The sequence below is a fragment of the Colias eurytheme genome, chromosome 5, assembly GCF_061535395.1.
Source record: "Colias eurytheme isolate Ceu_HAF_F1 chromosome 5, ilColEury1 Martin Lab GWU primary, whole genome shotgun sequence".
In the NCBI taxonomy this organism is placed as follows: Eukaryota; Metazoa; Arthropoda; class Insecta; order Lepidoptera; family Pieridae; genus Colias; species Colias eurytheme.
The window spans coordinates 7,797,970-7,811,407 of record NC_142984.1 but is presented as its reverse complement, the minus strand read 5'-3'; the positions used below and the strand labels follow the sequence as shown (position 1 = coordinate 7,811,407).

The 13,438-nt window shown below is 31.8% G+C and overlaps 3 protein-coding genes across 3 annotated transcripts in view; 1 reads left to right on the top strand and 2 right to left on the bottom strand.

Moving 5' to 3' along the window:
• Window positions 1–1,614, bottom strand: part of Cad99C (cadherin 99C) — a 147,175-nt gene extending 145,561 nt beyond the window's left edge. The window contains exon 1 of the mRNA XM_090102033.1: window positions 1,273–1,614. The gene's annotated coding sequence lies outside the window, so the exon portion shown is untranslated. The remainder of the gene's footprint in view (window positions 1–1,272) is intronic.
• Window positions 1,615–3,174: 1,560 nt separating this feature from the next.
• Sol1 (CUB domain-containing protein Sol1) overlaps window positions 3,175–13,438 on the bottom strand; it is a 214,667-nt gene continuing 204,403 nt past the window's right edge. The window contains exons 11-15 of the mRNA XM_090102022.1: window positions 6,280–6,466; window positions 5,883–6,073; window positions 5,033–5,240; window positions 3,988–4,232; window positions 3,175–3,445 (exon numbers count right to left, since the gene is read on the bottom strand). Of these exons, the coding sequence (XP_089958148.1) occupies window positions 3,381–3,445; window positions 3,988–4,232; window positions 5,033–5,240; window positions 5,883–6,073; window positions 6,280–6,466 (896 nt within the window). The 3' untranslated portion in view covers window positions 3,175–3,380. The remainder of the gene's footprint in view (window positions 3,446–3,987; window positions 4,233–5,032; window positions 5,241–5,882; window positions 6,074–6,279; window positions 6,467–13,438) is intronic.
• On the top strand, window positions 6,964–11,317 carry DNAlig3 (DNA ligase 3). Its single transcript, XM_090102020.1, has 4 exons — window positions 6,964–8,785; window positions 9,228–9,381; window positions 9,828–10,091; window positions 10,402–11,317. The coding sequence occupies exons 1-4, from the start codon at window positions 7,196–7,198 to the stop codon at window positions 11,166–11,168; spliced, it is 2,775 nt and encodes a 924-aa protein (XP_089958146.1). The 5' UTR covers window positions 6,964–7,195; the 3' UTR covers window positions 11,169–11,317.

The window sequence follows — 13,438 nt, the reverse complement described above, 5'->3', positions numbered from 1 at the left end:
AGCTTATTTCACTCTTCTTTATTGTTATCGTATCTTCTTTCCTATCCTTATTTTGTTATATATTATAATATTTATTCATTGTATATGATATATAATTTTATTTTGTTCATTTACGCCTTATTTTTTGCTCACCCACCTCAATCAAAATCTCTCCTTACGCATATACATACGGTAGCCTGGAAGAGATCGCTACCTAGCGATAAGGCCGCCGTTTGTACATGTCTTTCTCTATTTTATGTTCTTTCTGTATTTGTACTTTCTGATGTGTGTGCAATAAAGTATAAAATAAATAATAAATAAATAAAATAGTTAGTTAGTTAAGTATAATATTTAGAAATGAACTGAGATAATATATAGGTATCAAGTTATCATAATATTATAATATCTATAATAAAAGCGTAAAAAAAATCGTGCGAAAAGCTTTCATATCATTATGTACCTATGTACTATGTAGGTACCTACATATCTGCCTAAATTGTGTTATTTACATATTGTGTTCCATGTGAAAAAGGTAAGTAGGTAGGTGGTAGGTACCTAAATAACTTTTAGTTTTTCTTTTTAGTCATCATAGGTACCTACCTAGGTAGGTATCGGAAAGATGGAAGAGGAGGTTAGGTTAGGATCTATATCTATATCTAATCTAAACGTTAGTTTAGTCTACTGACAAATTAGCAATAACTACTATGATCATCTAATCATTTAATATTATATAATATCCCAATACCAATTTATCAATAATGGCACCGGCCTACAAGTAGCTTGAGGCTTATTTTGTGAAATAACTCTCCGGGTAGGTAAGTGTTTAATATAAAATTACAATCAATTTTAATAATGATAGGGCCCCATTTTGTTATAAAAGATATTATCATGATATAATTATGCATAATATTTAGTTAGATAAAATCATTCAAGTTGTTGTTTTTGTATGTTTCTAAATCGTAAAGCAAAAAATTATAGGTAGGTAGCTGGTAGGCACACCTAGGTAGTTTAAGTTTTAATATCTTGTTTACATGTTAAATTTGTTTGTTACACCAAATCTTTGTTTACATAAATCAAAGACTATTTTAAGCATTTTAAACGGTTCAATACAGAATAATGAGACTTTCAAAAAGTTGCAAAACAACGCGTTGTCAACTAGGTATACCAAACGCGTGTCGAACTTTTTTAATTGATCGTCAAACAATACCATAGAAATATTAAAACGTAAGCTTCAAAATATGAACTACATATTAATACGTGCCATTGATAGAATAATAAAAGTAAAAAACTTACATTTAACAAAATAGGGCTTATTGTCCACCTGCTTTTAGGGTACGGAGGCTGTATCGGCGCCTACTGGAATGTGACACCTGTGTCCACAATAACAGATCCAACACAACAATCCACACTAGTTTAAAAGATAACTCCGATTCTATCACACAAAAATCTCATACGATAGCCGAAAACTTTGCTAAAAGTACACAAGTCGTGAAAAGTTCCCGCACAAAACGCTTCAATCGCACACTACCATATCCACTAGCGGCTAAACTCGTACTGAAGTGACGTCACATTATCTAGAGAGGGGACTGGCCTGAGTCTGAGGTGAGACAGCAAATGAACGGAACACCGGCACCGTACAATCAGCGCCCCCACAGTCCACACACCTGCTAGCTATACGATGCAAGTTTGCTACGATTGCAAGTTGCAGTGTTTTGCTCAAGTAAGCTTGCGCAACTCCGGTAAAATTTAAACCGCAGCAGGAAGAAAATGTTTGCGAATTATGTTCTTTTGTCACGTTGCGTCTAGAGCAACAATAAACCTTTAAATTGTATACTGTTATTGCTCATTATTGTGTCAAAATTAGCTTTGAATTATAATAATTCGAAAGTAGACTACTTATTGGAAGATATATTAGAATGAATGCTTTAATAAATAACAAGCAATGATTTGTGTATTCTTGTTTTTAATGCTGTAAAATTAGGCTCAGAAATATTAAATACATCACAACTTACCTACTAAGTTACGTCGTACGTAATAGGTATTAGGTAGGTACGTAAATTACGATCAGTGAAATGTTACCAGTATAGTGAGACCTCCCACCTTACCTCCCACATAATATTATAATATTAGCATCGAGCTACGGATGGCCAAGCATTTTTTCAATTTATATGGACAACCTATTTCTGATTAAGTAAATGCAACTTTAGGTTCTGTACTTAATGTATTCGTTTTTAAGTTAAAAAATAGGAACATTGTAGAAATAACGTTAATTTATTCATATTTTGTATTTAACCTTCGAAATTTATTGCTTTTAAATTATTATACCCTTGATTGTACCTAAAGCCACAGAATATAATATAATAGTACTACGTACTAAAGCATTTTTTGACGACGCGGTTGGCGCAGTGGTAAAGTAACTGCCTACTGAGCCGACGGTCCCGGGTTCGATCCCCGGTCAGGGCAAATATTTGTGTGATGAACTCAATTATTTGTTCTTGGGTCTGGGTGTTATTATCTATATATGTATTTATAATATTATATTTATCGTCGCCTAGTACCCACAACACAAGCCTTAATTGAGCTTACTGTGGGACTAGGTCGATTTGTGTAATAATGTCCTATAATATTTATTTATTTATTTATTTACTTATCGTGGTTATCTCATATTGAGTACCTACTTTCCTAATATATTATAATAAGATTATAATATCTCTACTTTAACAAAAATACTTTTCATCTACCTACAGTTAGATGAATTTTTTGGCTAAATTGTAGTTTGCAAGTTGCAACAATATTCAAATCAAATTAATAGAATATATTATTATGCGTAATCTGCTTAGTTACATGAAAGATTTTCTATAGGTTCGAATTCCGCGTACTATATACTTTACTGACTGACGAAAAAAGGAGGTTCCCAATTAAATTGTATTTTTTTGGAATTGTTACCTCAGAACTTTCGACTGACTGAACCGATTTTGATAATGCTATTTAAAATCGGTCTAGTTCCTCCAATGTTAAGGCATTTTGTTTCTTTTTTTAAATAATTGATATGTAACCCATCTCATCTCATCATATCTCATTCAATAGCCAAGGCGTGCCTTTACCAAAAGGTTGATATAAGAACTCCTGAAGGTTCTTATTGTGTTTTCTTTAAGAATATGATTAAAGGTAGGTAATAAAAATAAAATCACAACAAAATTTAATATAATTTATTTATAATACGTGCCTGCGTGAATAAAACATTATTGTGTCGTATTGCTTTACTGGTAATAGGAAAGTTTACCATTTGCTTATAGAAAATATTGAATTCCTACGATTTAAATACAAGTGTATGGCACAGGCTATTTTACAAAATGTACAGGATTAGTCTACCTATTTATAATAACCTAATATCACTTGATTTAATGATATAGCCGATGAAGGTGAGTTAAAATGATGACTAGGAGTAGTAAACACAACCGCAACGCTGAAATGAAAAAAAAAACATTATTGATTACATTAAAAAGCGGACAATGTATTAAATTTATGTTAAAACTAGCGGTTCGCCCCAGCTTCGTCCGTGGTACATATTTCGCAATGAAAGGTAGCCTATGTTCTTTCTAAGGGTCTAAAGATTATCTGTGCCAAATTTCATCAAAATCGGTCCAGTAGTTTATGCGTGAAAACCATACATACATACAAACTTTTTCCTTACATATTAGTATAGATTGAGAACTATATTATGTTAAAATTGTGTTGTCGTCTTTTAAATCTTATCACTTCGATCTAAAAATTATGTAGGTAACTGTCGGTACTCGGTGCATGAATCGGTTCAAGTCTTTGGTCTTATCCTATCTGTTAGATTATTATTTTAGTTCGGGTTCTATGCTTTGTTTCAGTAGTATTTTAATATCTATCTCATAAGCGGTGTTTTTAAATTTCACAAGTTCAATATTGACGTTCTATAAATTTTACAACCAGCTACTTCAGTATCTAATTCTTAATCAATCATTAACAATAAATACTAACGGAAGAGTGATGATGCGTAATCCGACATTGGAGCTTGATATTCATCAGATGCTTCTAAAAATTGATAGATCGCTTTGAAACCCGTCCCATCTAATCGATCGTTCGATCGGAATGTCACTTTGAAGAAGTTTCGTTCGGATTCCACGTGGAATTCCTTTTGCTGACCACAGTATCTTCCGTATCTATTGTCTTCAGTCATATAATTGGAAAATTCTACGTAATCACTCGCTGAAACTGCTTCACACCTGAAAATTTAATAGATTTTGTTAGATATTGATTACTTAATAGATTTTATGTGTTCTGCAAGAACTGCAAGTAGTAAATTAATACATCGTTTTACGTTTACTTAGATGGAATATAAATGAAATTTGAATGAGGATCAAATTTTTTTTATAAACTCTATTACGTCTTGGTCTGAGAAATTAAAATGTATGGAAAATTCGACATAAATAAGCAAAATATAGAATATTATGATGTCATGATCATACTTGTTCTATAAAATATATAAGACAAATTTGTTCTGCGTTTTTTTTTAAATCCATTTTTCTAATTGGTTTTAGGCGACCGATTGAAGTAACTAAGTATTTGTGCGGTAAGTAGATTGAGTAATTAAATCGTTATTAAGTAATATGTAATCATAATATGATTAAAGTACACTTTATTATTACTATTTTAAAGTCATTAATTGATTCCACCTTCATCATGTTTGCGCTATAAACAAGAGTGTAATACGCCAACAAGCTCACCAACGCATATACATATTTTTAAAAGACCCTAATTTATTTATTTGATCATACTACATATTTTGATGGAACATAATATTATATTTATTTGTAAATTTGGACTCCATAATGAAAAACATCTTTTAAGAAAAAATTGTAATTAGCTCTGTGGTTTTTGGTGACGTGGGGACCTTTTTGGAATCAGTATCATATTTAATTTGCGTACCCGATGTTACTCTATGTTTTGTTTTTACCCGTTTTCTTTTTACCCGTTTTCTTTTTACTGTATTTTAGTTTTGGTGAATAAATGAAATCGAACTTACGGAGATACACCCTCAATATCAAAGTGTGTGAAATGCAGGTGCACTTTCTCAGTCTGTCCGCCGTGGAAGAAGTAAGAGCACTCCGTGTCCCGCGGGTACGGGCCAGGCGAGTTGGGAGATGCGAACGTGCCATTCCGCGCCTCACTGCTGTTGAACACGAACGCGCAGGGGAATTCTTTGAGCTGCCTACCCGTTGATATGCCGAAGTCTGGAAATGAAATGTTATAGATATTAGGTAAATTTGCGTGATATCATAGAGATGAAAACTTTTTTGTTTGAACCAAATATATTGCGAAACTACTGATCGCGTTAACCTAGGCACAGGTCGGGTAAACGGCTAGTATAGAATATAATTAAAAACTAGAAAAAAACTATGCAATGTTTACGTCAAATTCTAGCGTTAAACGTGGTTAAACTGTTGTTTATACGATAGTAAGACTGGACAATTTTGAAAAAGTCTGGGTCCGTGTTTTCTTTATATTCTCATAATCAAAATACTTTTTTGTTTGGACTATAATAAAAACTAAGACTAGACTTAAAAATATTAAAATTGTTAGTGAAAAATTAATATTTTGAGTAACAATAATTTTGCAATGCAGTATGCTATGTTATGCTAATGCATGTTTTCAAATGATGAAAAGACGTCCAAAAAGTATAAATTGCGGTATAAATTTTGTAAAATTAGTTTTGCGTAATTTCATAGAAGATTCAAACTCAAACAAACTCAAACATTCATTTATTCAATTAGACTACTATTTAGTAGCACTTTCGAATCGTCATTACATAGTATTTTTAACATTTACCACCATTTACCAACAGATTAAAAATTTTAATTAATTTATATACTTACTTTCAACAAATGAATATGATATCTTGAATCCCCTAGCATGCCTCGATGACTGCGTTCCTCGAAACTCCAACATGAGTTTTGGACCGTTCGACATAATCGGTTTCGGGAGATCAACACCGCAGAATGTGGCAACATTTTCTAAACGCCCGTCCACACTGATAAAAGCTTGAAGGGAATCAATGTTCGTGCAACTGAAATTGAAATATTTTTTATGAATTAAATGCTTATTGTAAGTATGTAATTATTTTAAATTAAGTATAATTTCAAAGTAAAACTTAATTATTACAGAATGAAACATATGAAATTCCACAATATGATTCGGAAAAGGTAATCCATTTAATTAAATAACAAACATTAAACAATCAAAACAATATTAATTATTATGTAACAAACTTACTCTAAAGATCCGTCAGCGGATTTATATAAAAAGAAGTCTTGAAATATTAGTCTAATTCTCTCTTTTCCTCTCCCAAAGAACTCGTAATGGCAATGTGTATTTGATGGATAAGCAAGGGGATAGTGTGGTGAAGTTAAAGTGCCATGCTTCGATCCATCGCTGTTAAATTCTTGGTGGCACGATGAAGCTGAAAAATAAAATTATAATTTTATTATAAAAGAATAAGTAGGTATCATTAAATCTATTGGAGCTTGAAATATTTATTCCAAATTGAAATTGGGACACAAACGAAACTTAATATCGTTTTGTTTTGTGTTTGTGATATTTTTGAGTATTGCATTTTTAATAAAATAAAAATGCTACGCGGGTAAAACCACGAGGCGCAGCTATAGGTCTTAATAAATTATGTTATTATGATATTATTTTGAATTATTAAATTTCAACTGAAACGTTTCGTATTCGTATAATCTATACGCATTACGCATGCGTTGTAAGTTGAAGAATCGATTGGGGCCATACGCTTGGCTAGATTCGGTGGCTAGTACCAGTGTAACAGTGTTTATTACTATTCTTAAATAAAATAATTAATATGCTTTAGGTCGAACGGAAAAAAAAATTACATTCAATTTGTGACAACATATTCTTCCTGAACGAGAAAATATATGTCAGACGTCATGTTGAAACTCTCAACTGTCAAAACATCAAAGTCAAAATTCAAGTGTCTACGTCAAGCTTTAAAAACATTTTCAAAATGCGGAAAATTGCAATTTAATTAATCATCGAATATAATTTAATCACAACGTTATATTGCTTAAATTAAGGCTAAATCCATGCAAGTTTTTGCTTGCAAAATTTTTGTTATTGTGATGTACATTTAGATATTAATTTACTCGAATTATAGTTTATCATAATAATCATGACTGATTTTACACCGTTTTTCGTTGATCGGGCTAAAGGCGCCAGAGCTTCGTGCAAAGGATGTAAGGGAAATTGTCCGAGTGGAGAATTACGCCTCGCTAAAGTTGTACCCAGTCCATATGGAGAGAATCAACACATGAAATCATGGCACCACATAGATTGTCTAATGAACGCTTTGCTCAAGCAAAGACCCGCCACAAAACGCATAGACTCTATTGACGATATAGGAAATTGGGCAAATATAAGCAAAGATGACCAGGAATACATATTGAAGAAGATTAATGAAATGGAGAAATTGTATGCAGATAAACACAGTGGCAAGTATACAGCTAAGGTGTTGAAGAATGAGTCTTCAGCCCCATTGATTAAACAGGCTCCTTCACCAAGTAAAATTAATGATAGCTCCGAAATACAAACAGAGGATAATATGTTTTCTACTTTTTACTCTTTGTGTAAAAAAATATCAAAGGTAGATGCATACACTGAAAAAACTGCAGTTGTTAACAACTTTTTTACCAAAGGCTGTGATGGTAAGAAATACCAAGGTGATTTAGTGTTATGGTGTAAAATGTTGTTACCACAAGTTTCAAAACGGGTTTACAATTTGAAAAGCAAACAATTGGTAAAATTATTTTCGAGAATCTTCAACACGGATCATGATGACATGTTGACACATTTAGAACAAGGCGATGTTGCAGACACAATCCAAAACTTCTTTTCCAAATCCAGATCTATACAGCCAGCAAAACAGAGTACTTTAACGATTCATGACATTGAAAACTTTTTAGACGACTTGTCAAAACTTACAAAGGAAGATGAACAGATATATCATTTCAAGAAAATTGTAAAGAAATGCACCTTGAATGATATAACTATGTTGATACGGCTTATTAAAGGGGACTTAAGAATTAATGCTGGTCCAAAACACATTCTTGAAGGAGTCCATCCAGATGCATACAAAGTTTTTCAAACTTCAAGGGATTTGGACATGGTATTAGACAAAGTTCTACCTACAAGTAGCAATGTGAAACATAAAGACGCTACACAGAAAACGGTCCAAGCAAAACTGAGTTTGATGACTCCAATCCTCCCAATGTTAGCAGAAGCGTGTAAGTCTGTAGAAATGGCTATGAAAAAATGTCCAAATGGAATGTTCTCTGAAATAAAATATGATGGTGAAAGAGTGCAAGTCCATAAAAAGGGTAGTGAGTTTAAATACTTCTCTCGAGCTCTAAAACCCGTGATGCCTCATAAAGTGAATCATTTCAAGGATTATCTGCCGAAAGCCTTTCCTAAAGGGGAGGATATGATTTTGGATGCAGAAGTATTGATGGTCGATGTGAATACTGGGAAACCCTTACCCTTTGGTACTTTGGGTGTGCACAAACAGTCCGAATTTAAAGACGCTCAAGTATGCTTGTATGTATTTGATTGTTTATATTATAATGGGGAGGTGTTAATGGATATGCCCATTAAGAAGAGGCGTCAAATACTGTATGATAACATGGTGGAAGTCAAAAACCATGTTATGTTCTCTGAACAGCAGTTGATTAGGAAGCCAGCTGATTTAGCAAATATGATTGCCGAGGTAACTATTATTTCTTTTAATTTATTCAAATGTTTTTATTTATTATTTTAAAGCAAGATTAAAGATAAATAATTAATATGAAATTTGCACAGGTTTTTATATGAAGCCATATCAAACAGATTCTTCTTTTTTATATTCTAAGAATTTTAGAATATGAATTATTTCAAATTACAAATGACTGTTATACTTAGGGCCGATTTTTCAATGCTTGGATAAAACTTATTCGTCGAATAATGTATAAAACTACCATTTTAAAAACGTATTCTAATTGCCCGTATTTGACAGTTTACGTGACATTTTAATACTATCGTGTAATACTTTATTGGACAGATAAGTTTTATACAAGCATTGAAAAATCGGCCCTTAGACATTAAAATCGAACCAAATTATAAAAAATTGTTTTTTATACAATTTATTAATATTAAGATTTTAATGATTACAGGTTCTTCAACTAGGATTAGAAGGCTTGGTATTAAAAGATCTGGAATCCACATATGAGCCTGGCAAGCGACATTGGCTGAAAGTTAAAAAGGATTATTTGTTTGGCGGAGCAATGGCAGATACTGCTGATCTTGTTGTTCTGGGAGCTTGGTTTGGTAACTAACTAACTAATGTTTCTATTTACTTATGGTACTTCCTACTTATATTGCAAATGTTTATATCTATGTATGAATGTATGTTATTCTTTGAAATGTAAAACACTGAACAAATTTTGGTCATACTTGGCAGTGAAGTAGATAATATTATAATATAGGTATTAGAATAACACATTAGCTATAGCAATACTAAATGTTGGCTTGCCGGCATATACAGCGAAGCATAAATATCAAAGAAGAACTATGTAAAGAATAGTTAGCACGCTATTACTGCTTATTGTTTCTTCAGTTTAAATTTTTATGATTATGTTATCTTTGAACAATTTACATTACAAGATTCATTTGTAATCTCTGTAATAGATCAGTATTTTTTATTAGAAAATAGGAAGCTAAAATTGTAATAGAAAATATATTGTTTATTCTAACATTTTATAATATCATTACAGGAACAGGAAAGAAAGGTGGAATGATGTCTGTCTTTCTCATGGGCTGTTTAGATACTCGTCGAAATAAATGGGTGACAGTAACAAAAGTTCATACTGGCCATGATGATAGTACATTGGAGAGATTGCAGAAGGAATTAGGTCCCATTATGGTCAAAATATCGCAAGACTATAATAAGGTGCCTTCATGGTTAGACTGTAATAAAGGAATGGTCCCAGATTTTGTCGCTCAAGACCCAAAGAATCAACCGGTTTGGGAAATTACAGGTAATATTCTATTCTAAATTTAAATTTAAACTCTATTTTTAAAAAACCTTACCAAAAACTAATTGGGAATAAAAACTTTTATCCCTTATTCCACCAGGATTGGCTTAAAAATATTTATAAGTCCTGTGGATAATTCAAAGATTCTATATAAGATTGCTATTATATAATAATCTTTAAAATAAAATATAAAAAGAAGTTATTTAGTATACTCAGTTATATAAAACGCAGAATGGGTTTTAATGATATTTGGTTCATTGGAATTGTCCCCTCTGGGAATTTGGCACTTGAGAAATGTTATTTTTATTTTCAGGAACTGAACTGACAAAAGCAAATCTTCACACAGCAGATGGCATTTCAGTAAGGTTCCCGAGAGTTACAAGAATAAGAGACGATAAAGACTGGAAAACAGCTACCAATCTAGATGAGCTGAAACATCTGTACAAAACATCCAAAGAAAAAACGGACGTTTCGCTTTTAAATAAACTAGCAGCTAGCACTTCCGATGAATCTCCTCCAAAGAAACCTAAACTTAGCCCCAAAAAAGCGGGGAATTTAGACTCCTTTATTGTAAAGAAGAAAATTAAAACGTCGCCAGACGAAAAAATGCGTCTCTTACCAATTCACGAAACCAAAGTTAAAAAGAAAAGAAGGAATTCAGAAGAACCTGATACATCTACAGAAGATAAAGCATCGGATATAACTGGTTGTAGCGATAAAACTATAGACACGTCTACGTCCAGAAATCAACAGCTATTGCCAGATAATCCTTTACCAGATGTATTCAAACATAAGAAAATAGGTTTCTATCCAGACTTCATAAGCATACCTGAGAATGAAAGGAATATATTCGAAAGACATTGGATTGCATATGGCGGATCTGTTGTGAAATCTATAAAACATATGGATGTGGACTATGTAGTTCACAATGAAGCAGAAATCGATTTCAAGAAAATGCAAAAATTAAAACGAAAGTTGCCAGACGATGTTCGACATGTTACAAAAAGTTGGTTGATAGGATGTATCAATAATGTGAAATTGGAAAATACAACTCATTTCGCCGTGTCTGTTAATCCTTAGCATGTTTTTAATAATGTTCTTTTGCTATTGTTCCCTGTTGGCTGTTATGAATTTGTTAAATAATATTTATGCCAAATAATGATTTTATTACGTGGCTTTGACGATCTATGGTATCAATAAATGCCCTTATTTTTTTATTGTGGTATCAATAAATGCCTTTTATTTTTTATTTTTTTTAATAAAATGAGTATGTACTATGTACAATCAATTATTACTTTTTTGCAGATATCCTTAGATTTCCAATTTCATATTATAAACAACTTTATAAACATTAAGTCATAATTTTATCAACTGTATTTTTTTAAATAATTAAATCGAAATGTCACTGATTATGTATCAGTTTGCAGGATTCTATATTAAAATACTCTAAGTAGATCTTACATTCAATTCAGAGTCACAGAAATTATCAAAGGCACGAGTACATATTCTATATTCATGAGGAAGCGGGTGGGATTTGTAATTTCTGCTAAACGGAAAGTGTGTAAATGTTTACACATATGCTATTCGGTTTTCGTTACCAAACTGCTCCGCGTACGAAAGCATAGATAATAATATACAAGTTCTAGGAGGAGGATAAGCTTAACTTTGGGGGAAAACAGAAAGCAGAATTTTTAATTAGAGATGAGGTATCGCAAATCGGATAATTGTATAATATATATACTACTAACTACTAAAATGAATACGCAAAAAATATTTTTTCAACTTATCCGCAATGATAGTATTATTCAATGTCGTCAATGTGAATTGTCAAATCACTTCTTTTAATTGTCTGCCTGCGCTAAATCCCTTGTTAAAATTCTAACTACGCCCCAACTAGTTACCCAACTAACGAAACTTTAAAGTCTCATAAAAGAATACGTAAAATGTTATGGCGAAAAGAATTATTCAGTAAAAACATTCGTAGGCCACACGAGGCTCATATATGTAAAACAAATATTGCTCATAACAGTTGGACTACCTTTATTGTAGGTATCGTGTTTTGCGCTTTAAATTTTGAATGACTGCTACAAACTGGAACGCTTGTGTGGAGAACAGATTAATAATTTACTCAGGATAGAATTCCGCATTTAGAGTAAGCACGTATATTAATATTCTGGCAATATCAATAGAGCTGTATAATATTATAATAATATTTAATGACGGTATGAGCTGTAATAGAGATATCTAGAGCTGGATAACTTACAACTCGGCTTACAGATTATTATAACTTGTCGTTACTGGGATACAGGATTTGGTATCCGTATCATATACATATACAGGAGTTAATCTGGCATGTATGGAGTTATCTAGACACATTGTACCTATGAATATCAGTGTTTATGTTATTCCGACTGCTAAACATTATTTATCTATATAAACCTGATTTATAGAAGCAAGTGATACACATGGGACTTTTATCTTATTAAAAGCTAATAAATAAATATGGAATATTTAAACAATCTCATTTAGTTCATACTTCACCTAAATATAAAAATCTTAATGTTAAAATATTATATAACCCTTTCGACACCACGACACATCTATGGAACTTAGGTACTTATAATAATTAATGTTTAAAAATTTAAAAAATGTATTTATTTCTCATACAAAGTAATTTATCGATAGTTAAAAATGACAATCAGGTTTTCAGCATCCTTGATGAATATGCTCAGCGGGAAGTAGTTTAAAAACTCGATATTCTTTGCAATGGAAATCCAATCGCACTTTGAAATTTCCTGGTTATGTGCCTACGGGCACATTTTATTCGATGCCAAAGGCAAATATTCCACTACGTTGTATTAAAAATTCATTTTTGAATCCACTCATCACCTACCTTGCATATTTATTAAACTTAAATTCCTAATCGGAAACACTTTTTAGTTTTTTGAAAATACATTTTGAGATCTCCTAGATTTACTTCACAAATAGACAACCTACGTAGACATTCGTAGCTATATTTATGAATTTTCAATTTTCATCATTGTAGACTAAGTAAACTACAACTTATATGTACTTACCTATTTAAATCGAGCAAGTTGGAATTGAAAAAGATAAAAACCAAGTAATCCTGCATGTTAAAATGTATATTTTTAATTATACACGAGCATGTGTGATGAAATAATTAAAATGTACGTAACCGTACCATGTTTTTATACTCTTCCCTAAAAGGTAGAAATTTAAATAGAAGGAAGTACCTAATTTAAAAGTCTGTTAAAAATTGCACTGAATTTTAACTGGGATGACGCGCCAGAGTATAAAGATAGATGAAAACATTTTCACAGCTGTTTTAC

Coding starts and splice junctions, on each gene's coding strand:
- DNAlig3 (XM_090102020.1), top strand. CDS start 7,196: ATGACTGATTTTACACCGTTTTTCGTTGATCGGGCTAAAGGCGCCAGA. Junction 9,382..9,827: donor TGTTCTGGGAGCTTGGTTTG/GTAACTAACTAA, acceptor ATATCATTACAG/GAACAGGAAAGAAAGGTGGA. Junction 10,092..10,401: donor ACCGGTTTGGGAAATTACAG/GTAATATTCTAT, acceptor TTTTATTTTCAG/GAACTGAACTGACAAAAGCA.